The 24,747-nt window shown below is 43.4% G+C and overlaps 1 protein-coding gene across 5 annotated transcripts in view; it reads left to right on the top strand.

The window, feature by feature from the left end:
- The window catches only part of ARHGAP20 (Rho GTPase activating protein 20), a 93,898-nt gene that overhangs the window by 30,871 nt on the left and 38,280 nt on the right, over positions 1 to 24,747 (top strand). The window contains exons 1-6 of one of the 5 annotated variants that reach the window (XM_025214894.1): positions 8,425 to 8,520; positions 13,601 to 13,766; positions 14,009 to 14,114; positions 19,227 to 19,376; positions 21,138 to 21,179; positions 23,317 to 23,401. In XM_025214894.1, the coding sequence (XP_025070679.1) occupies positions 19,273 to 19,376; positions 21,138 to 21,179; positions 23,317 to 23,401 (231 nt within the window). In that variant the 5' untranslated portion in view covers positions 8,425 to 8,520; positions 13,601 to 13,766; positions 14,009 to 14,114; positions 19,227 to 19,272. Of the gene's footprint in view, positions 1 to 3,208; positions 3,251 to 8,349; positions 8,521 to 13,600; positions 13,922 to 14,008; positions 14,115 to 19,226; positions 19,377 to 21,137; positions 21,180 to 23,316; positions 23,402 to 24,747 lie in introns of those variants that run through there. The other 4 variants (XM_025214893.1, XM_025214892.1, XM_025214895.1 and 1 more) reach the window with 4 other exon arrangements.

The raw sequence follows: 24,747 nt of genomic DNA, 5'->3' as shown, positions 1-24,747 counted from the left end.
ATTCCTGCTTTGTAATTCTGCTAAAAATCTTCTATTTAAGATTATATTAAAGGCTTCTTAAAGGATGTCTTGTCAGCGTAAGGTTCTGGAAATGAGAGTATCATGTACATCTATGAGTAAATGAGTAAGTGAGATTTTTATCTGATCTCCAAAATAATCAATTTTTTAAAAATTACTTGGATATCATTTCAATTCTTCTGGATTCTGGGGTGCTGTGAGATCCTTTTAAGGGTGCAAACACCTATACATGACTTACAAGATAACATCAAAGATTTCACATAGGAATCCATAGTGTCAAAAGGATTCAGGCCTGTTTTGTTCTTTTTGACTCCTTTGCAACAGAAGAACTACTTCATTACCATATTTTCTCACATACAGTTTGTCCCAGAATATGATAACCTGTTTTTGAAAGATGGAAGAGAAAAACTATTTCCTTGTAGTAACTGAGTAGCAGCAGATACGGAGCCAAGGCTGGTCATTGCTTTGCTTTCTGTGGATTATGGGCACACTTTACTTTTGCTTTTGTGTTGTAATTGGCAGAAACCTCTCTTGCCTTACCTCTCACATATTATATTCACTGCAGTTGCCAGCGGCTAGTTTTTGGGAAAAATGCATGTGAGAAAATATAGACATTGGATTTTTGACACATTATAATCTGCCTGACAACTGACTCCCCAGCCCAGCCCCTGGCTTCTTTACTTTTCATTCCATCCAGGAAGAGCACGCACCAACTGCTGAAACTTCCTTAGCCTGATGAAGGGTTTTTGAACCCGAAAGCTTGCTTAATAACTATTCTCCAACTATTTGGATTGGTCTAATAAAAGATATCAGATTCACCCAAGGAACCTTGTCTGCCTGTGAGAAAATATGGTGTTTTTCTATAGTCAAAAGATGAATGAAAGCTAAGAACTGGCATTTTCCAAGAAGTGTGAAGAGTGCCTTGAATCTAAAAAGAGTCACTGGTCTACTGTGAGCCTAGTTAACACTTGGAAGACTTTGCAAGTAGAGTTACAATTGTCTTTAGTCGAGTCATTTAATCTTGTGCCTTAGCGATAGCCACAAATAAATAACTGCTCATTGGGGTTGTTGGTTAGAAGAGCTTTATGTAAGAGTTAAAATTCAGTAGAAAACATGCACAGTATTCTAATGACTGGGCTGAGTAGATCCAAGACTTAAGTTTATGTGGATATCTGTTCTAAGGAAAAAAGGGAGAGATTGTTTTTCAAGTGATGGAAAAATGTTGGATGTTTTTAGTCATGTAACACAAGCCACTGGGTCCCAGAGCCCACAGGTGGCTGAAGATTTCCTTCTCCCTTTGTTAGGTATATATACAGAAACACAGACAACCTGTGTGGGCATGGTGGAATAAGGAAGTGGACCTGAATTAATTACATGGGAGAAAAAGGCCTTCTAGAATTGCCAGCACTGGCTCAGACCTCATTTTGCTACTTCCTGACAAAGACACTTGAAGGAGCAGTACCTCACTTAGCTGAGCTGGAACATGAGAAAAGTTTCATGGTTACTATGATAGCAGCACTATCACAGAAAAAATGAATCGAGAATTACATACTGCTGTAGACTAGCAGCTGGGGCAGGAGACTAGGGTTTGGGAGCCCTAGCTCCTATTCATGCCCCTCTTCCCCCTCACTGTCTTGGGCAAGCCACCTCACTACGCTGTGTCTCTGTTTTTACCTCTGTCACTAAAATAGGAGGAATTCTTACCCAGCTTTTTATAAGTGCTCTACGTGTATAACCAAATATTTTATTAAATGTCAGTTGAATGTATTCCTATTACCTAAGCTCTTGAGGAAAATTGACATACACAATTGCAAAAAGATGTTTCTGGCCACTGGAGAAATGAGGTTCTGGAGCAGCCTTCCAAGACGACTACTAGGAGTAGAGAAACCTCACTAGTTTTTGGACGGACTTTGATCAGTTTTTTGAAAGAGGTTATACAGTGTGCTGTCTGAGATTTCAGGGGCTGACCTGATGATGCAGCAAGTTCCTTCCAGTTTGTGGTTCACATGTGCAGATAGATCCTATTCTGTGCTTCATGGTTTACATTTAAAGTACTACAAGTCCTGATCCAGAATCTGTTGACATCATTAAAAATCTTTCAGTTGACACGCATGAATTTTGGATTGTCACCTTAAGTAGTTATTTAACACACTCATAGTTTTATAGTTATTCATAGTTATTCACTCAGTGCATATAGACTTCTAAAACTCATAGGTTCTTGCTCTGTTTCCACGTGCTAATAAAAATTAAAACCTACATCTCTGTTATACTGAGAATAGAAATAAACATCTTGGCTCTCACTTCATTAAGACAACCTAAGCAAGGCTATGGAGGGGCAGAGGAACAACAGAAGTTATTTGTGGTTTTTGTGCCTTCTGATACATAATCCATTAATAAGGTGAGCACTAAGATGCCGACTTTCACACTCACTTAATGTTTAGCTCATTCTTAGTGCTGACTACAAGTTGTTTCAGGCTTCCCATGTTATATCTATCTATAATTGTAGCATTTTCTTTAATGACACTATGTGAAAATTTTGATTAATATAAAGAAGGGGGTAGAAAAGTGAAATCAGGCTCATATGAATCCAATAAAGAAACCTCCATTAGCTTCCCAAATCACTATTCACATTTAAATGAGGCCTAAAACAGTTGTGACCTTAGGGTTGTTGGGGCCCTGGGCAAGAGAGTCAAAACAAGAAGCAAGGTGTATGTACTTAGGTAAATGTTAACCTATCACAGTGTATCATGGATCTTTTTAATATTGCGGGGGGGAATTAGATAAAGAATCTAGTGTTAAAATGCAAATAGAGCCACTTCTTTACAAAAACTTCACCCCCTAAAAAAATTGTTGCAAAATGTTGGGGCCCCCTGAAGTGTGGGGCCCTGGGCAGTCACCTGGTTTGCCCTCTCCTAAGGCCGGTACTGCCTAAAATAAGAGTTAAATGCTATTTTCTTAGAGACTTTTTAACATGGAAGTACAAATACAGTTTCATTTCTCTCTAGTGTTAATGATACAGTTATAAGGATCAAACTTGCTCTCCAAAATGACATTCTGTTCTCAGTTCTGGAGAGCTTTCCCCTTATGTTCATTGGTCAATGGTGCTTTTGAGTAAACGGACCCGATTTGAATGTAATGTCTTGTGTTTGTGTTTTTACTTCCCTTCCCCTCTCCTTCCCGCTCCCCCCAGGAAGAAAAGAATGTCACATTTCTTGGCGTCACATGTCTGGAGGTAAAGGATGTACGGCATGTGAGAGTGCTGATTGAAATTCAAATGATGGAGGGGAAAAGAGCAAGAGGGGGTGGTCAGGATGCAGATCCTAGTTATACACATACATAGGCTTTTGAATTTCTCTCTAGTACAAGGGTTTTCAACCTTTTTTGGTCGGGGGTCTAGAAATGGGGAGTACCCCGGCGGCCAGTCGACAAATTGGGGGGTGGGCAGGGGTCCCCATGTGGCAGCAAAACCAGAAGTGCTGCCAGCGGCAAAGCTTGAATGCCGCCAGCTTCTCTGTGCCACTGCCGTGTTTCCCCTCTGAGAATCCAATCCTATCTGCTCCACAGATTAGGAAGCAAATTTCCAAAGTACCCTCAGGGTACATATACCCCCAGTTGAAAACCCCTGCTCCAGTAGAACCAAGTACAATTTGCCAGAATTGCACTGGTTTTCAAAATACCTGCTAGGGCTTCCCCTGCTCACTTGCATGATGGAGATTTAGCTTGAAAGCTGCAATGCGATGATGGGAGTTCTCTGGTTTATGAATCATTCTATTATAGTGATCAAAATTAGGTTTCTCTTGTTAGCAGCTCCTCACAGCCTTCTCACAGGTCACTGAAAGAGGAAGTTAACCTCTTCATCAGATACAGAAAAATACTTCATTGTAGCATCTGACAAAATAGTCTGTTGCCTCTAAAAGCTCATTCATTTCTGAACTAGTTACTCTGAAGTGCTACCCTGCCCTGCTTCCTGTAGGTCAGTGAAAATGAGTCTTCCTGCAGGCTGATCTAAGGTCTTATCTATTCAGTGCCAACTGATATCCTAAATCAATTGAGCAATCCAGCCACAGACATCAAGGGATTAGGAATGCAGGGAACTGGCCAAATTAGGAGACAGGTTTGGGAATCCAGTGGCATTAATTGAAGACACAATTTCTGCTCTGTCTGTTTGGCATCTCCTTCCTGTGCATTATGTGGTCTTGAATGATTGGAGTTTACTACCAGTTTCAGTAGGAGAATACACAGGCAAATAACCTGAAAATGCTTTACTGTTGCAATAATATTTCCTGCTTGTTGTTAATGAAATGAAAGGCTGTGCATCTTGAGATGGTTTTTTTTTCCAGCAGTGCTGTGCTCCCCCAACTTGAGATGCCAGTAGGAGCTACAGGTAGTCATCACCTCTGAGAATCCAATCCTTTCTGCTCCACAGATTAGGAAGCAAACTGCTGATTGGATCTTGCAAGATGCTACGGCCCCTTTTGCCAGGTACTCAGTAGAATCATAGAAATTAAGGGCTGGAAGGGACCTCGAAAGATTATCGAGTCCAACCCCCCCTGCTCTGGGTGTCTGTCCAGTCTCCTCTTGAAGACTTCAAAGGTTGTGGACTGCACCATCTCCTTGGGAAGTCTGTTCCAGATTCTGGTCGCCCTTATGGTAAAGAAGTTCTTCCTTACATCCAACCTGAAATCATGCTCTAACAGTTTATGACCATTGTTTTTTTTGTCCTCCCCTGGGGCATCCTAGTGAACAGTTTTTCTCCCAGCTTCCAGTATTTACCCCTTACATACTTATAGATGACCACCAAGTTCCCCCTCAGTCTTCTTTTCCCCAGATTGAACAGTCCCAGATCCCTTAGTCTTTGCTCATAAGGTTTGTCCTACAGGCCCTTAATCATTCTTGTGGCCCATCTTTGGACCCTTTCAAGATTCTCCACATCTTTTTTTGAAGTGCAGCACCCAGAACTAGACCCAGTACCCCAGCTGGGATCTAACCAACACAGAGTAGAGAGGAAGTATCACTTCCTTAACCCTGCTTGCAACGCATCAGCTAATGCATCCTGGTATGCAATTACCTCTGTTGACTATAGTGTTGCACTGGTGGCTTATGTTCATCCTGTGATCCACCATAACCCCGAGGTCCCTTTCAGCCATCATTCTTGCCAAGACATCTCCTTCTAACCTATATTCATGTCACTAGTTACTTCTCCCCAGATGAAGCACTCTGCATTTATCTTTATTGAGCTGCATCCGATTTTGCTCCACCCACCTTTCCAGCTTGGCCAGGTCCACTTGGATCTTCATTCTGTCCCCTAGCACGTTGCTTTTCCCCATAACTTAGTATCGTCTACAGACTTGGCCAGCATGTTTTCCACATCCTCATCTAAATCGTTCATAAAAATGTTGAACAGCATGGGGCCAAGAACTGAACCCTGTGGGACACCACTGGCCACCTCCCGCCAAGACAATACAGTCCTGGTCTCTAACACTCTCTGGATTCAGTTCCAACCCACCTCACTGTGGACTCTGCCAGCCCATAATCCCCCAATTTTTTTGTAAGAGGGTCATGGGAGACCATATCAAAGGCTTTTTTAAAATCCAAGTATATGACATCAACCAAATGTCCCACATCCAAGCAGTTCGTTACTTGATCATGGAAGGAGACAAGGTTGGTCAGCCATGACCTGCCGACAGCGAAACCACATTGGCTATCCTTCAGTATCATGCCTTATGCCAGTCTCTCACAATGGACTTCTTGATAATTTTTCCCAAAATTGTATGCGGTATCAAGGTCAAATTGACTGGCCTATAGTTTCCTGGATCCTCCCTCCTCCCCTTCTTAAAGATTGGCACCACATTGACTCTTTTCTAATTTTCCAGGACCTCTCCTGAGCACCACAAGTCTTCAGATACCTTCACCAATGGTTTTGCAGTGACTCCAGCCAATTCCCTCTGCACTCTCGGGTGTAGTCTTCTGGTCCTGCCAACTTGAAGACATTCAGCCACTCTAAGTGCTACCTCACCAGTTCAACACTGAATATTGGGTGACAATCGCCCCAATCCCCACCCCAGTATCCGTCCAGTAGTGTTGTGCAAAGAACAGGTTTTTCTCCCAAACCCAGAAAAAAGTTATTATCAAGCCAGATATGATTTCACAAAATACTTTAATTGGGTTTCAAGAGAAGTAAAGGGCTAGATGCATAAAATGGGAAAAAATACTGTCAGAGTTAGTAGGTACAAATGGGGTTCAGGCACCCATCCATGGTGTTGAAGACCCGCATTCAATTTCCTCTTCTGTTTTGAGGAGATTTGAACTAACATCTCTCACCTCTTGTGATGTTCCCAACTGCCAGGCCCTAAGGAATTCTGGGATGGGGAGTGGTCTCGATCCCTTCTGTTGCTGCTGTTCTTCTTCACATGAACAAACATGAACTGGAGCAGGGGCCTGATGTCTCATTTCCAAGCTGGGTGTCCTATCCCCCAGACTAGTGTGTCATTCCCTGTAGTGTGACTCAGTGAGTAATTATTTTATACAAAGTAGACTTGCTCCAACTGGAAGGATTGAGGGAGCTGTTCCTTTAGTATTGAATAGCTATAGCTCTTGCTGACTCCACTGAGATTTAAGGGTACTCCAGCACCTCTTCGGAGATGCTCGCTAGTTTTCAGGAAGAAGCCCTTAACCTTTTCATACAGGAATTGCATTTGTAAAGAGCTAACTCAAAATCATCTCTGCTTAATCAGTCTTAAAATTCTGTTTTGGCAAGACCTTTAAAACAAGGATCTAACTCTAAAGTAATAATAGGGATGATAATTCAAGGGGGAAATAATTTAGGCTTGGTTAATAAAGCAGTATTAAGGCAGGCTGCCAAATTCTGTGTAGTTTAGGCCCTCTGTTATGCAAACTCTGGAGGCTGCCTGGTGTGCCTCTAACAAATGCTGACCTGATTGCACCATATATTTCATTTTTTTTCCAGTATTGATCATTATGACTGAATAATTTTGTTTTAAATCACTAACTCCTGTTGTACTGTAAATTCCAAATACAAATATAGCTGTGTGGTCAGATGTTTGTGAATGTAACATACACTGTTCTGTTAATGGGGCACCAACAAGGTGTAGTATTTTTAACAATTGATTGTAGATTTGAGGGGGTTACGTTTCAGTTATTATTATTTGCTAAGTGCCTGCTATATGCTGTATAAGACTAAGAAGTAGGGGTGCACTGATAGAGATTTTGGAAGCCGATGCTAATAGCCGATTTTTAAGGAGGCTTATCGGCTGGTACTGATCCGATTTTCCCCCCCGCCCCAATAGAGCTGCATGCAGCTGGTAATACTATTGTGGTGAAAAGGGAGGGGGGAGGGAAGGGAAGGGGCATGGGGCGGGGCAGATCAAGGCCCCTGCAGTGAGGGAGGGAGTGGAGCTGGGGCTGAGGTAGATGCTGCCCAACTAGAATGGGGTGGCTCCTGCTGCTGCTCCTGCCGCTCATCCAGGAGGGCATGGAGGAGGAGTGGTGTGCCCCAGATTTGTGCAGGGCAGGCTGGGCAGGCTGTAGTGCTGTTCTTGGGGTGAGTGGTGGCACTGGGAGGGGGGATGCAGCCACCCCAAATTTCACTGTAGCCCACTCCCAGCATTGCCACCACCCACCCTGAGTGCAGCACAACCCCCTGGCCCCAGCCCACAGCTGCAGTCTGCCTGGCCCACCCTGTGCAGATCTGGGGGCACCCCCCACCCCCAGTGCCCTTCGGGATGAGTGGCATGCAGTGGCAGGAACCACTCCCTCCCCATGTCCCCTGGACGAGCTGTGGCTCCGTCCCGTGCCCACCCTGCCCCAGGTGGGCAACACCTATCCCAGCCCCAGTCGCTCCCTCACCACAGGGGGCATTAATCTGCGCCTCTACACCCCTTCCCACTCTCCTTTCACCATAACAGACTTACTAGCTGCATGCTGCTGGGTTGTGCTCCTCGCTGCCTGCGTGCTGTGCTGCAGCTGCGCGCACACATGGGCATTTATTGGCCAAATTATCGGCCACATCAGGCCATTCCTGATGTAGTCAAGTTCCTTTATATTGGTGCCGATCCAATATCGGACCAATATATTGGTGCACCTCTACTAAGAAGTGAAGGCAGTCCTTACATGGCTTTCTGCATGGGTGTCAGGCTGTTCTGCCCTCTGTCATTGTCCTTCTGATGTTAGTAAAATGTTTGTGAATTAATTATTCGTTGTTCTGTCTTTCAGCAGGCAGTGCAGGAAATCTCTGCCTGCTGTGTCAAGGGGGAGAGGTAATTCTTGGTTATTGTTGATGGGCTGACTTGCTTTCTTTTATTGCTGCTGCAGGGAAGGCTGCTTCTCCCCAATCAGCCCAGAAGCATGTCCCCTCGTGCAGTCCTTTATCTGTCCCAGCAGAGCCCTTATACTCAATGGCCATGTACAGCTGAAGACGGGTCTCCAAACTCAAGAACGGCACCTTTTCCTCTTCACGGACCTTCTGGTTGTTGCCAAATCCAAGTAAGCATAGCACATAAGGGAATGCTTCTGCCTAGCAGCACCTGTCCTTGGCATGGCATAGCATTAATTTTTTAATACTTTTTCTACAGTAAATCTTTCCTAGATTCCATTAAAAGTTCTTAATTTGTCACTGGGAGTTGGCTGCCTCCTGTAGGTGCTTTGGGAAATCCCAGGCATATTAAAGGAGTAATAAACTTGCATATTACCACACTGGGTTTATTTTTCAGAAGTGTCACCTTATGTTGAGAACGAAAATGTTGTACGGTGGTTAAAACACGAGTTGTGTCTTGTTCTGCTATCAACTCTGCCTCAGAGATTGGACAAGTCACCTAAAACTGTTGGGGTCTCAGTTCACTTATTAAACGTATACAATACCACTTTAAATCAGAGAGTTGTTAGAAGGTTATATGTATGGGATTTACTCCGTTATGTTCAGGTGATTACCATTTATACATTGCACTTTTATAGAGATGTTCAACTGTTACAGTAAGTATTTTTGTCATCTCTACTGTACCAGAAACAGCATTTGGAAAACGCTTCAAAGTAAAAGGTGAAGAATTTGAGTGCAGTGTTCATGTGTAATCAGGCTTGTTGCTAACTTCAGATTATTCACCCTACCATTCACAATTAAAGCAGATTTACAAGCTGGATCTAACATGCCAGCTTCATATGGCAGTTTTGGTTTAAGGCAAACTTTGAGGGTGCTTTCACTTGTTAAAATGAGTTAAGGAAAAATGTGAAAACCTCTGATGCAGCTTTCTTTTCTGTTAGGTGCCATGAATATACTGTTGCAGGATGGATGGTTTCCACATGAATCTTGTGCTTGTTGCAGTGCATCCTTCCCCTTAGCTGCCTGTTTCAAAGGTTGCTGGGAAGAGCCAATATAAATCTGTTTTCTATGGAAATCTGAGCTATGTCTGTTTGCATCATGTAGAATAAACATAAAACCCCTTGCTGAATTCCTTCTCTTTATATGGTGTGACAAGAGAGGATATTTTATTTAAAACATGTACTCTAGCAGTGAGATGATGAATGTAAAAATTATTTATGTAAAGCTGAACCTTGCCACTACTACTGTATGGATTGCGTAGTGCCTAGGGGCTCCAGTCATTGAGGTGGGCTCCACTGTGCTAAGGGATGGATAAGCATTCTATTGACTTATATAGCGAAGCACCCTTCACTGAAATTAATGGGATTAGTCGTAGGGTATCATGGGCGACTGGTGCCTCCTGAGTCTGGGGCATGTATCCGCAGAAGCCAGAGGCGGCAGTGGGGATGGGGCTGGTGAGCACACGCAGATGTCGCCAAAAGCATGAGCAGCGGGGATGGAGCTGGCGAGTAGATGCCACCGGTGGCATCAACAGCAGGGATGGCCCTGTCAGGGGGCGCACATGCCCCCCATGCTTCCCCTACCAGTTGTCTATGTAGAGTAGGGTACTGTTCTGTGTAGCTGTTGCAAAATCTGGCCTCAGGGAATAGTAACAGAGTTTCGAGCACTTGGTTTAATGTGGAAAAAGTCTGAATTTTTCTAGAAACAAGGCTTTTTTGATAATATCTTTTATTGGATACCTTTGGGAGAGATGCTAGATGAGATTTTGACTGCAAGGGCATTTTGTCCTTTTTAGCATATCTAGCATCTTTCCCAACAACACAGGTGCTCCAGTCAAAGATACCACCAAAAAGCCCTTCCGTTTCCCGTTTCCTGGACCACAAAACTCCCACCCTAGTTACATTGTGAAGGAGGACAAGCAGTTTATATTTCCATGTGGGAGTCTGATCCAAGTTAAATAGTTCAAAGTAACTTGGATTATAAGTGTTAAAAACAGAAGAGTTCTTTGTTATAGATGGAAATAAGGGCAGTATTTTTAATTATATTACTTAGTGTATTTTGAGGGCTGATTGACACAACAGCTTTAGAGATCACATCCCAACAGTTGAACCATCAGATCTGTCAATAATCAAACTGAATGATAATTATTAGCAAATACTGCCTTATCATATAAGGTACTGTGGCTGATTCTGAGAGGGAAAAATGTGTGCCATATACTATTGTGTGGTGATGACTGTTGATGAATATTGACTTTTTAATGACCAATGCAGAGTTAAGATGGAAGTACACCAGAGTAATAAAATGAGATTACAGTTGATCAGACTTGCCTACAGAATTAGTTTCTCTAAAGCTTCTGGTAAATCTGTAATATTATGTTGTGTCCGGTATTTGTCTAGTGTTTGGGGCTGCATGCATAAAAGGATGGTTTTAACTTTAATAGGAAAAAAGGTCTCTGAATGTAAAGATAAGCGTAACCCATAGTGTACTGAGATCAGATGAAATTTAACATTCCAAAAAAGAATTGCGTTTATAATTGGATTTTAGATGATCAGTAAGTGGGTCTAAGTGTTTGAGTTTAAGAGAAACAAATCCCGCATGAGTTCTTAGTTCACTAGCTCCACTCCTGTAAGAAGTCAGGCTTCTCCTGAGTGGTGATGAGCACATCTGACTCCCATTGAAGTCAGTAGGAGCTGAGGGTGCTCAGTATTGCTTGGAAGATGTTAACCATTTTATAAGGTTGGGAATTGTGGTCTTGTGGATAGGACTTGACTTAGAATCATACGAAATTAGGTCTGAAGGGGACTTCAGGAGGTCATCTAGTCCCTCCCCCTGCAGAATCAACCCTATCCAAGCTAGTCCATACAAGTGCTTGTCTAACCTATTCCTAAAACTTCACAAACCCTTTGACACCACTACAAGGCACATTTTCCAAGGATACCCAGAACACCGTACCTGCCACAGATAAAGCAGGGAGGCAAGGGTACTGTCAACATCCTGCCACTGCAAGGTTGTTAAATACAACTTAGAGATCCAAGAGATCCATGCCCTGTCACTCCAGAGAGAGCCAAATCCCCCCGTAATCCATCCTAATGTGACCATGGGGTAAAACCCTGATAATTAATTGCAATAGTATGGGGAGGGGGAAAAATCTTGCCTAGCCCCATGTGGCAACCAGCAAAGCCCATAAGTATCGAAAAGCTCAAAAACCCACCACTCTGCTCTGCTACCTGAGGATGGCAAACAACTCGTATCACACCTTCTTTCTGTCATCCTTTTTCCCTTCCATACACTTATCCTAGCCTGTAACTAAGCAGGTTGTGGAGCTCTGCTTCATTCTCCATTGTCTTCTCCATTACTTGCTTTGAGCTGCAGAGGTCCTTTTGTGATTTCCCAGTCATCCATGAGCTTCCAACTGTTACTCTTCACAGCATGCTTCAGGCATTGCTATTCCTAGATCAGTGGTGCTCAACCTACAGCCTGCAGGCCAGATCCAACCCCCAGAGTGACTGGAACCAGCCTATGGCACAAGGGATCAGCAGCAAGCAGCTCAGGAAAGTAGGAAGCAGTATCCCCTTCCCTTTCCCATGTTGTGCTGCTGATCCCCTCCACAACTAGACCTATTTTGCTTTAATTTAAAGCCATTCCAGCATGCCTTACTCTGCAGAAATGAAGAAAAGGTTCCCTCCCTTTTCTTTGTGGCAGTGCTTTAGATGTTTTAAGGCCACCATCACATCCCCACTTGCTTGCCTTTTCTACAAACTAAACATGCCCATTTCCTTCAACTTCTGTTCCTACCTTCTCCAGTGACTCCCTGCATTTGACTTTGGTCAAGACGCTTATTGGCTAGTACTTTTTAGGTTTTAAAACATCTCAGTTTAATTAGACTATTAACCTTTCAGTTGGTGAGTTGATTTAACTTCCCAATATGGGGATAATGTTCATATACTGTGGCAATGAGGATTGCACCAACCTACTAAATGTCTGTTTAATTGTATAAAGTGCTTTGAGATTCACAGATGAAGAGTTCAAAAACTGCTAAATGGTATTGTTATCATTTGCTGTTTGCAGCTAGTGAACTGACATTGCTTCCTTTCCTGCCTATTTTCTTTGTCCCTTGCTATTGAAGGATTTACTTTGTTATATATTCAGAGCGGTGGCCCTGATTCTCCAATTGTTGTTGCAACATAAAATCTGCCTCAGTGAGCCTTTTATAATAAGGTCCTTGTTCCTACTTCAAGTGACTAAGAATAGTGGAATTTAGCAGTTAGGATTATTTATTGACATTTTCTCCACTGTTATGCAAGATATTTATCTTTAAGCCCCCTTTTTCCAGCTTGTGCTCCCTCTTTACATTCACAAAACATCCAATTTTGAAGAAGCTGCGTATGAGACAGTACACAAAGGAACGGGAGACTTAAAGAAAAAGAGGATTCTGCTTCAGCCCCCTGGCTGTTCGGCTCTGGGCAGGCCATGCAGGTGTTCTGTATGGGGCTAGTACAGGAATAGAAAGGTCCTTCTGTCACAAAAATAGTAGCTTATCCTGTTTCCTCTCACTTTTTGCTGAACTTGCTCTTTCATTTAGCTGATTCTTGGTTTTCCGCTGTTCCAAAGGACTTGAATGAAACTTCATATAGGCAAGGGATGTGCAAGTGGGAGGGAATTGGGGGAAAGAACCACTAATATAAGAGCTGGGGTGCATGAAGAAAGAGTTGGGGGCAACCAGTTAAGACAGGTGTGTGTTGGTGTGATCCTAGCAAGGGATTAAGAGTCAGCAGTTCCTTAATTTCTAACATAGCCCAAGTCACTTTGTGTGCTTGGACAAGGTAATTTCAGCACTTTGTACCCAATATTATATTTGGGTTGGAAAAAAAAGTGTATTAAGTAGATTCTGACTTGGAAATCAAATTCTGTAAATAAGCTTTCGTGAGTAAAGGAAATTTTGGGGGCTGGTGGTGAAAAAATCTAAGCTTTGTGCCCAGACAATCATGTTATATTACTCCACACTTAAGAAAATGAGGGCACTTTTTACCAGTTTTATAAAGATGAAGAAAGAGGTAAATATTTTGCTACAATGCCTAAGTCATTGTACCATTGGACCAGCAATTGAATGGCTTTTTGGGAATTTTTTAGTGAGTTGGATTTCTTTTTATTTTTTAATTATGAGGATGTATAAAAACACAGCAAATTTACACCTTGTTAATACCATTGAAATTCTATGAACATATTAAATATAGAAAACATTTTGTTTAGTGACCAACAATTAACAGTGCACAGTTCAAGGACTACTTTTCCACTGAATAAAATCTCTACCAGCAAGCACTGTGATGGCTTTTGATGCGGCCCGGAGGATATGCGGTCTCTTTAGAATGACTGAGTTTAGATCAGAGCTGGAGTCTACTAGTAATCCATTTAGCAGGTGAGAGACACTTCACAGTAACAATTTCAGTCCTTTCCAGAGCTAAAAAATTGACTTGAAGTGAAATAACTCTGACAGGCCACAGAAGATCCCATTTTAGCTACTTGCGCTACTGCCAAAGTAGAATATCAAAGCAACTTTGAACACAATGACGGGTGAGACAAAGTTCTAAGTTTAGTCAAAGGTTGTGCTGTAGCTCTGAGAACACAAAGGTAAATCCTCTTGTTCTTTTGCCTTCACAGGAGGATTTAGCCATGTTGATTCACTACCTGTCTGCTGTACCTCCCTTGCTGACTGTTGGTGTGTCCTGCCTTATGAAAGGAGAATGTTAGATCAGTAGAAAATATTGTAGGTAGCTGAATAAAAGCGTCATTATCTTCAAACTAACATTGTAATGTGTATGTTTGCATTGTGTTTCTCTTTTATTGATCAGGAATTTCTTATCTTATGCATTTTGTTTCCATGTGTCATCAGCTACACGTATAAGCTTCATTATAATGTGGATCTCTATGTGCTTTTAATAAAAATTATTCACGGTTGAATAAGATGTAACTTATTTCAACTCAACACATGCACGACAACTTTGATAGCTGTTTCTCCAAAATAGCTGGACTTTAGAAATTAGTAAGTGAGTGGATAAAAGGAGTTACAGTAGTGGTCTTCCAGTGGATTTGTTAATGGCTTTTTTTCTGAGGCTTCTATTAAGTAGATTAATGAATCTAGTGAGAAGTTAATCTTCCATCTGTTAACAGCCACAAGGTGTCCAATTGCAGCTTCTTGAAACTGAGAGTGATTGCACTCATCTTTCTTGGATCAAAGAACGAGGTTCTGCTAGGGTGAAGTTGCACATTATGCTTGATCATACTAAATCAGTGAGTGGAATGTTAAGCAGTGTTAAAATTAGGATGTGCTGTGAGCAGCCGCACGTTATAGGCATGTCCAGACAAGTGTGCATGTGTGGTTTGCTGTGCTGTAGACCAGGGGTGTCCAACCTTTTTGAATGTGGGGCCGGATCATGAACTTTTTATCACCCAGTGGGCCGGTGAGCCATATTCAAAGACCTCACAGGAAACGGTATCATATCAAGAAGTGATGTCATGTGACCTTTAACACCAATGAAGTTGCAAGAAGTGACAATGAAATGGGTCTGGAAATGTGGTTTAAAACAATATAAAACAATATAAAATAATATAAAACAATATAAAAACAACAATGAAATAATACCAAGCACTTGACTAAAATAAACACTTTCGCTTCTACTCACTTCTCAATGAATGAAAGAAGCATAATGCAAGCTTGCCCTGGGACACCTGGGCGTACAGCACCAGGTAGAGGAAGCTGTGGAGGAGCAGCCAGCTGTTGGCCTCCAGCAGCAGCAACGAGGAGGAGGAGGAGAAGCAGCGCCTCAGGACGCTGCCTAGCTCCATCAGGGACGAGGAGCCCGGTCTTTACACACAGCCACGCGCACGCAACTCACCTCCCTCCTCTCCCGTGGCTCCCATGGAGGAGGAGGAAGGCGCGAGTGTGACCTTGTGCTTCCTCCTCACGAGCGCACGCACCCGTATAGCACCCCTGTGTGGGCTCCTCAGCATCCCGCCTGGGGACGTGGCCCCGCTTACAGCTGGGCAGTCATGTTTCACGCTCGCACGCTCATCCCCGCACTGCCCTGCCCCATGCCACCCCTTTCCCGCCGATGCAGTGCGGACCACCTCTGGCTCAAGGCTTAAAGGAGCTGCGTGATGGGGGTGGGGGGTGCCTCGGCCTGGGCCCTGGGACCCGCCTGGTGCGAGCTCACCCGCTCCGGCCTCCCTGGCTGCGGTCGGGGGAGCTGAGAGAGGGGTCCTGCTCCAACCAGGGAAAGGGTCAGCAGTCACCGGGCAGCCAACTGCCTCATAGTCTGTGTTTGCCCATCACCTGCTGAGGGGCTGGGAGAGGGACAAGGGGTGGGAACGAAAGTAAACAGTGTTTACTTTTGTTTCCTGTCGCAGCACCTCGGGCCTCAGAAAATGGCTTGGTGGGCCGCATGGTGGCCTGTGGGCCGTATGTTGGACAAGCCAGCTGTAGACCCTTCTGCAGCACTGCACATGCAGGTGTTTGCTGTGCTACTAATTTGCAGTGTGGCAGGTTTTTTTTGACACCTGGAGATTCCAGTTTAAAAACAAAAACCCACACCAGAAAAAAGTGGGGCGGCATATGTGGCAGCAGCATGTGCTGCCTGAAACCAGAGCCTGGCTGGCCAGAGCCATGCTCTGGCTGCTGGCCAGGCTTTGTGTGCCCGGATCACTGCTGTTCCAGCCCCAGGAGGCCCTTAGGACCCAGGTAAAGCTGCTGGGGCCAGCATAGGTGCCGGCCCCAGCCTACCCTACCCCATCTGGAGCATTTTTCCCTGCACTAACCCCATGTGCAGGTACATGTGATGGAGCAAAAAGGAGCAGCACAAACTTGTGCTGCTGTTTTTTTCCCTGTGACAACTGCCTGTCCCTGCTTATGGGGACATGGCCTCTAAAAGTTGATACAGTTTCTCTGCTACAGGGCTCTGTTTTGCCAGTAGAGGGCTGGTGAGCAGGGGTGTGGCTAGCAGCCAGGACACCTGGACTTTATCCCTGTTTGGGTGAGAGGGGCTTAGAGTGGTGCATCTTGGGATGCTGGAAGATTGCAAATACCTTATTGTATCTCTGTGGAGGAGACTAAAGTTACCATAACAAGAGTTGAGTAGCACAACCCAGAGTTAATCTTTACCCATAATGGCATAACTTTGAGATGCTCAAGGGCACTTAGCATGAGTTAATGAGCTTAACATGCAGACGCTTTTATTTTAAGTGCCCTTAGTATGGTGTAAATATAACATGTAACTTCATGTAGGGCCCATTTCTACACCCCTATAACAGGGCAGTCTGGCTACTTAAGTGGGAACAGACTGCCTGTAGTAGAAGCCAAGCTGCAGGCAGTTAGTCTATATATTCATTAATGTGCGGTAGTTACTGAACATTTAATTTAATACTTGCTTAATGAAGTACTAATTAAATGAGCAGTAACTATAGTTACTGCACAGTAGTGCCAGCACATGGTTTTTTAGTGATGCTTACTGCACAGTAGCTTAATACTATTGTGCAGTAGCATATTAGCATGGGTTTTGCCCAGCACACTACTGTGCAGTGGTATTAGGCTACTGCGCATTAAGCATCTCATGTAGACATAACCACAGAGTACCAGCTGGCAGTTAAAACCAGAATATATACCAGGAACTCCACAGGAGTGGAAATTGAACCAAATATATTCCTTGTATAATACCAGTAGTGTCAACATAGGTGAAACACTTTTATTTGATGTTTACATTTATTCCATCAGCCTTCATTCTAGTATTTCTACTTGTTAATTATTAAACAGTTTATTCCATGGTCAATCTGTGCATAATTACAGCAGTATTTTTTACATCAGATTTTATCTGTTAAACCACAGAACATCTTGGTCAATTTATGAGTAAAATTGGGATAGTGTTGTAGCTGTGATGGTCCAGGAAATGTATGAGAGGTAAGGATTTTTTGTGATATCTTCTACTGGGACAACTGCATGGCTGAGAGTACAAGTGACCTGGGGAAGGGCAGTTGTTGGACAAGCTCTCAGGCATCAACTCTACCAGCTATACAGTTGTCCCAGTGAAAGGCATCCCAACAAATCCTTGCCACAATTTATAAGGTAATTGAACTGTACTGATCTACTATACTGTAACATTTTATTTTGATAGCATTATAAAATATTTTTTGTTCAAGAAGTGCATGTAGATGTAGAGCTGATTAGGAGGGTTTTTGGTTATAGCCATGTTTGTCTAAGGACATAGGCAGGCTATGTTCTTTGTGTAGATGTGATAGCTGATTAAGAAACGTATGAGAATAAGAAGAATAAAATAGAATAAAAAGAAAGATATGATATGTGGTTTTTAACAGTGTTCTACAGATACTGCTCCCAAAAAACATCATCCTAATGTCAATATCTGTTATAAGATGTATGCAGACTCCTTTTGATGCACAGCTGTGCATGTTCATGTCTAATGCCAGGTCATCTGTGGTGCAGTATCCAGTTGCAGCTGTTAATGAAATATAAACTGAAACCCTTCAAAAAAAAAAATCAGAGCATTGTGAATTCAGCACAGTGCTTTTTTTAAACCCATGAAGTTCAAATGCTTTCTCATTTTAGACTGAAATAGTCTTAATTAAGTCCTAGACTTAAGGTCCTAAATCAACCACTTTGTAAATAAATCAAACCCCAAAGAAAGTATTCCAGATGCTCCATAACTCTAAGAAATTCCTTTTCTAAAGTATTTATTTATAGAGTACTAATTATTGTAGTATCTAGGCTCTGTCTCCATCTAGCTTTACAGTGCTGACATAGGCTGATGTATTCTTGTTCATGATCCTTGGACTTGAAGGCAGGGCATTTTCAGCAAAGAGCTCTTCTCTGTTTAAAACTTTCTCAGTTGGTCCAGCAGAACTAGAATTCAACACTGTAAGCCCATCTGTTAACTGAGGTCTTGGGGACAGTGACAATTGCCACTTCTACTTGTAATGGGTTGAATCGCTGTAGACCTGGCAGGCTTCAGCTGACTTTGTACAGCTTAAATCAATTATGTACAATATAGGCACCCACAGGCATTGTAAAAGGGAGCTTTTAAAAAAACACCAAGAAGTCAGTTAAAGGAAAGCAGTGAAACAAAACAAAAAGCTCCTGTTTTGTAAATTTATTTCCTGTTGTTTTATTTATATTCTAATGAGCTAAAATATGTCAGAGCGTCAGGTGAGAGTGTCCTTAAGAATATGTGAGTTTCTAGCTCACCTTCATTTTCCAAGTAATGTTGATCAAGAGGCACTTTCTACCAGTCTATTTTATGATCCTTATAGCATGACTTATCCTAGAGAGAGATCTATATGGTAAAACCGATTATGCTAGTGATTTGGACTCAGGCAGGTCTTAAATTCTATTTCCTGATGGCCTAGCTCACATTGTCCTGTGCATTGTTACCACAGTGTCTTTTTGATTTTGACTGATTAGTCCAAGCCACCACTACACAGCAGACTCTGAAGTGACATTCATTTGGAATAGGGCAGCTTAACTTGCCCTATTCCAAACCTTTGCACATTGGGAGATTAAGAGCTGGACAGTGTGCAGTCCCAGAAGTGAATGAAGTTCCTGCAAAAAGGGTTGGGGCATGACAGCTAAGAAAAGTCTGTTGTATCCCAAATCCTTTCATTTTGAATAGGAAGGAAATTCTCTCTCGCTTGCTCACTCTTGCTCTCTCCTTTTGTAACCACACAAGCCCCAAAAAAGCAAGTTTCTGGAAATGAAGAATAGTTTCTGTCATTGATGTTAATGGATAATACAGGTACAAGCTGAAGGGAAAGGAGTTTAATAATTTGTAGTGTTGCATTTCTGTGTGTGGGTAATACATGGGGTTTCTGCCAACAGGTCGCAATCCCATTTCAAACTAAAGAGCCAAGCGCGTCTCTGTGAGATGTGGACAGCGTCTTGTATGGAAGAGGTCTGCGAGGGCAGCACCAACCCAGAAAAGTCATTTGTGCTAGGCTGGCCCACCACCAATTGTGTTGTGAATTTCAGGTGAGAATGGACATGCACTTTGTTCATTTACTTTACATTATTGAGTTACCCCATGTAACAAAAACAGCAGGAGTTTCAGAGCCAGGAACTCTTGACATACCCATCTTCAGCGAGCTTCAGAGCTGCAGCATGAAATGCCCACAACATGCTTCACCACCTCATTCCAGGTCTGGTATATGCAGAATGGGAGCAGATGGGCAGGGTGTGCTTTTCAGTTTTAAGTACCAGGAAACTCTCTCCTAGGACCCACTCAGAACAATTTGTATTGGATGCATTCAACAAAATGTAACCCTGGTTCTGTTTTTCTTTATAATTAAACTGTGCCAGAGGAAATGCCACCATTTCTCTCTCTCTCTCTCAAACAAAAATTTTGAGTGTTAATGTGGATAAGAATTCTTATACACTTCTTCACTGCCTTTACTGTAGAGTACTTAGGCAGGAACACTTAGGCAGTGTCATCTTTTAGACTCATTTGAGTCTCCACAGGAAGGGCTCTGCTGTCACTTTGGAAAAGGAAGGCGACCTTACCCTGAGGAGATCCGTGATGGCCCACCAAGGTAATTGGGCTGGATATTGGAAAATGGATTTGCCCCTTTACTGACAGAGAGAGAGATGAGATGTACAGCTTTATTTATACCGTGTTGTCTGTATCCAAAGTGACTGTACTGCATGAGCAGCTCTCTGTAGTACCAACTGTGCTTTTCATTTATTTATTTATTTATTTATTTATTTATATTGAATAGGTCTGAAACAAAGCTGAAATTTCCTATTGATTTTTTTTTTTTAAATTGAACTCCTGCCAATGAAAATGTGCTTTCATCTAGAGACAGAAGCCTACCCTTTAAAGCAATAAGAACATAGTTTGATATGAAAGCAGCAGTCTAGATCAAAAGGGAGTCCTAGATTTTAGTTAAGTGAAATTATATCGTGTCCAGAGTTATATAGACAATCAAAAGAATTTTACAGTAGTCACTAGATAAAGATAAATTACAAGAGATTCTAAACAATAAAACTGAAAACAAAGTTTCATCATTTATCAAGTACATGTTCTTGAGGCAGCAAAATGGACCAGGTTCCTTAAAAGGTGGCTCTGAAAATTTTGGAGAACTGATTTTTGCAGAAGCACCAGTGGGAAAAATTATCTTCATCTGTGGTAGAATTTAGGTCAAGGAAGTTTGAAGCAAAATTCAGTTTGATTCCTTGCACTGTTGTATTATTATTATCAGTTAGTGTTTGCATAGCTGAATAGTTTAGGATCCTTGAAAGTATATGGGTGAAATTAAATATTTTTTAAAAACCCTAAATATTATTAAGTGAAATAGAACCCATTTCTTATTATGGCTTTAATGTAATGTAAATTGATTAATAAGAAAAGGCAGTGGAAGAGTGGCAGTTACAATTTGTATACTGGAGAGAATACCCTTATGCTCGGGGATTAAACACCTCCCTGTAAAATCATCCTATTTTATTTTGTACATAATTTAGCAGCCTACTCTTGCTGATGATGATTTCACTGGTAAAACTTTAACCCCTGTGGGGATGGATTGGAGGGGAGGACAGGTTCACAGGTTATTTGTTCAACCTGCAGCTGGCAACAGGTTTTCATTGCATACCCTGACAGCAGTTGGTTACCCCTGGTGTGTATTCATAGACAAGCCAGTTAGTCTACATTTTCTCCCACCATTGTTCACAGGGATCTTACCTTGGCATTACGGAGCTGGCTGACATGTATTTGTCCATGTTTGTTTGTAATCCTTGCAGTTCTCCAGAGCAGAAGGAGAAGTGGCTCTCTTCCCTCCAAAGGTACTTTTATTTCCCTGCTGCTGTACTAGAATGCTGAGAGAGGTGGAAAAGGTTAATTTGATCGCCTAGACAGTGGTCACAAAGCTTTTTGGACTGATAGAACACTGTTTACTCTCAGAATTTTTTCCAGTCCATCATTCACCCTCATCATCAAACTTTTAATTAAAGGCACCCGCTCCCAGTGCAAACCATGGGCCATCCCAGGGGTTTATGGACCACCACTGATTCCAGACTACTTGTTTATAAAGCAGACCTATTCTCTGGAGTGAGCTTTCAAATAAGGATGTGCAGCCCTGCAACTAGCATTGGCTTAATCCAGGGGTCAGCAACCCCTGGCATGCTTGTCAGAGCCTGGCACTTGAGGCCATTTTGGTTAGAATCCCACAGCCAGCCTGGGCTCTGGGCAGCTGTCACTGGCCACAGAGCCCAGGCTACTTGCAGCAGGTGGCAGGAAGTCTGCAAGCCCTGCTGCGAGCAGCCCACGCTCAGTGGCAAGCAACAGCTTCCCAGAGCCTGGGCTGGATGTAGCAGGCAGCTGGGAGGCTACAACTGGTGCACTGAGGTCTGGAACCCTGGCTGCTGGCAGTTGCGCACACATCTCAGGGCACCTGGCAGGGAAGGGCTTGGGGCAGCGCAACCCTAACCCCTTCCCCACAGTGTGTCCCAAGCATGCGTGCAGCCACTGCCATCACAGAGCCCCAGCTCACAGCAGGCGGTAGGCAAGCTGCAAACAGCTGCACCAGGCTCCAGAGCCCTGGCCTGGCTCCATGGCCAGCGATGGCTGCATGTGCACCTCAGGGCGTGTGGCAGGGAAGGGCAGTGCAGCCCCAGCCTCTTCTCCACCATATTCCCCAACGTGTGTGTGCAGCCACTGCTGGCAACAAGTTGGGCTGGGGCTCCAGAGCAGCAGGCTTGTGGCTACCTGTTGCAAGTATCCCAGGCTCTGTGGTGGGTGACAGGGGCCTGCCCAGAACCTTGGCTGTTTGCCACAGCCAGCCACAAGTCTGCAAGCAGCTGCACCAGGGTCTGGAGCCCTGGCGTGGCTGGTTGCTGGCAGCAGCTGCATGCATACCTTGTGGTGCATGGTGGGGAAGGGGCCGGGGCTGCTCTGCCACAACAAGAATTGGACCCTTCATGACTCTCTCACTGTCTGCCTCAGCACGCCAATATCTTCAAAGTCCAGGTTGCCAGGTTTTTTGGCACTCAACCAAAAATGTTGCCAACCCCTGGTTTAATCAGTCAGTTTTGTGCCAAATTGAAACCCAAACCAGAGGGAAGGCTTGAGTTAATGAAACTTTTTTCATTCCGTTTTCAGTAGCATTGGCTCAGTTTATTTCCCAAAATCAAAGTTTAGCATCTAAGCTTTTATCTGCAGGGGGCCCCTAATAATATTGGGGGGGTGGGATGACCTAGTCAAGGCAGAGGCAACCTGAGACACATGTGCCACAAGTAGCATAGGCAGCCTCTGAGCACACAGCAGATGGGGGAGGGGACAGGCAGTGCAGCAGCACATAGAGCAGGATGCAGGGGGCAGAGCAGCAGATCAGGCATGGGAAGGGTATAGGAGCTGCACTCAGTGGGCACAAGGCCAATTTGTGGCACATCTGCCAAGGTTGCCCCCCACTGGCCCAGTCTATGAAAAGGCAGTGCAGCTTTAAGAAACATGTTTTGTTTCTGGGCAATCTCCGTAGGCCTGATGCATCTTTCCATGCCCCAACCATTGCCCATGAGTTCCCAAATGTACCCAACATATGACCAGGGCAAGGAGATGGCAGCACCAGAGAAACAGGAAGGGGATGAATGCTCTCTGTTTTGGTGGTTTGACCAAAACCCCAGTCATTATCGGGGTCTCTTCTAGAGTTTAATTACTGTTCTTCTATTGCTGATACTCATTTCTACCCCTTATGAGTATAAATATAATGTGACATTTCTGCATGAATGGAGACTGTGGTCAGCATCTATTTGCAGTATTATCCTGACTGTGTAGATGCATCATTTCTCCCTAAGAAACTAGAACAACTTTGCAAACACATCTGTTTTTTATCCAGGTATTACTTAGATTACTGTGGAGACGAGTATAAATATTACTGACTGTATTAATAACAATAAAAAAGAATTAATCTGTTTGCTTTGTTAGTCGAATCAAAGAAGAGAAAGAAAAAGACTACCCCAAGAGCATCCCTCTGAAGATCATTGCAAAGGATGTTGGAATTTGTGCATATGTAAGTGTTTCTGTACTGAAAAATGTACGTTTAAATTGAGTGAGAGGTACTGAGCATTAGTAACTTCCATTGTCTTCAGTGAGAGTTAGTTTTAGATTCAGACACCTTTCAGATTCTAAACCACCTAACATAACCAACTGCAGTATATGTGTTGTCTGCCTTTAATATTAGGATTATGCTTTAATTACCTTTTCAGGTTAGAAGGAGTTTTGTGAATCAAGGGCACTCGTCAATGGAGAGAAAGCAAATGTGGAGAACCAACAGTGCTGTGCATTCCTCCCAGCATAGCTTCCATTTTGCATCCTGACAGATGCTTGTGCCACATGCCTTGCTTTTACTCTTTAAACGGATATAAACGCAAAGTTGCACTTTTTTAGTTTCACAGTTGTCACTAGCTTTGATTTTTATAATGGTTCGGCGAATCCAGTGAACTTTGTGTGTGGACACTTCTAAAACAATTTTTAAACCTGGCCCCTGTTATCTTCACCAGCTAAATTGATTCATCAAGTTGAAACCCATCTAAGATTATCCTGCAGTGGTTCTCAACCTTTTTAGACTCAAGACCATTTGTTAGACTGAAGACATCCCTTGGAAAATGGCAGATCTGAGTTTTCAGGTGTTCCTTCCTGAGTTTTCATGCATTCACTGCTGCTGCCCATCCTGAGCTGAGCCCCAGCCCAGCCACCTCCACTGGGAAGAGCCTGGTGCTGCCCCCAACTGCAGCCTGTCCTTACCCTGCGTGCAGATCTGAGGGACATGCAACCCCTGTGCCTCCCCTGGGGGTGCGTACAGTGCTGGGAGCCAAATTCCACCTCCCCACACACACACACGAACACACATCCCCCTCTGGATGAGCTGTGGCTCTGTGCCCGTGCCCTGCCCTGGCTGGGCAACGCTTGCCTCAGCCCCTGCCCCACTCCCTCCCTCATTGCGGGGACCTTAATCTGCCCCCACCTTCCCCCCAACAGACTTATCAGCCAGACGCTACTCTCCAAGCTGCCAGGCTGCATATTGGCAATTAGATCAGTAATTGGCCAATATAGCTAATTAATAATGGACCACTGGTGTTGGCCCCAAAAATCTTTATCAGTACACCCCTACATTTAAGTAAAACAAAGCACAGTTTTTTTAAGTTTCAGACAAACCATTAGAGAACTACTTCAGTCCCTGTATATTCTCCCTCTTTTTTATATATACTTACTTCTTCCCTCTAAACAAATCTTTAAAATCTATTTCAGGAACCCAAAAAGTAGTTGCAATGATATGTTCTGTTTTAGTAGAAATAGTTTCATAGTAGCTAGGGTCAGGAGGGACCTGAACAGATCATCTAGCCTGCCCCCCTGCCA

This window comes from Alligator sinensis, unplaced genomic scaffold, assembly GCF_000455745.1.
Source record: "Alligator sinensis unplaced genomic scaffold, ASM45574v1 scaffold397_1, whole genome shotgun sequence".
NCBI classification, from domain to species: Eukaryota; Metazoa; Chordata; order Crocodylia; family Alligatoridae; genus Alligator; species Alligator sinensis.
Note: the sequence above shows the minus strand (reverse complement) of the source record. Positions and strands in the feature narration are given on the sequence as shown.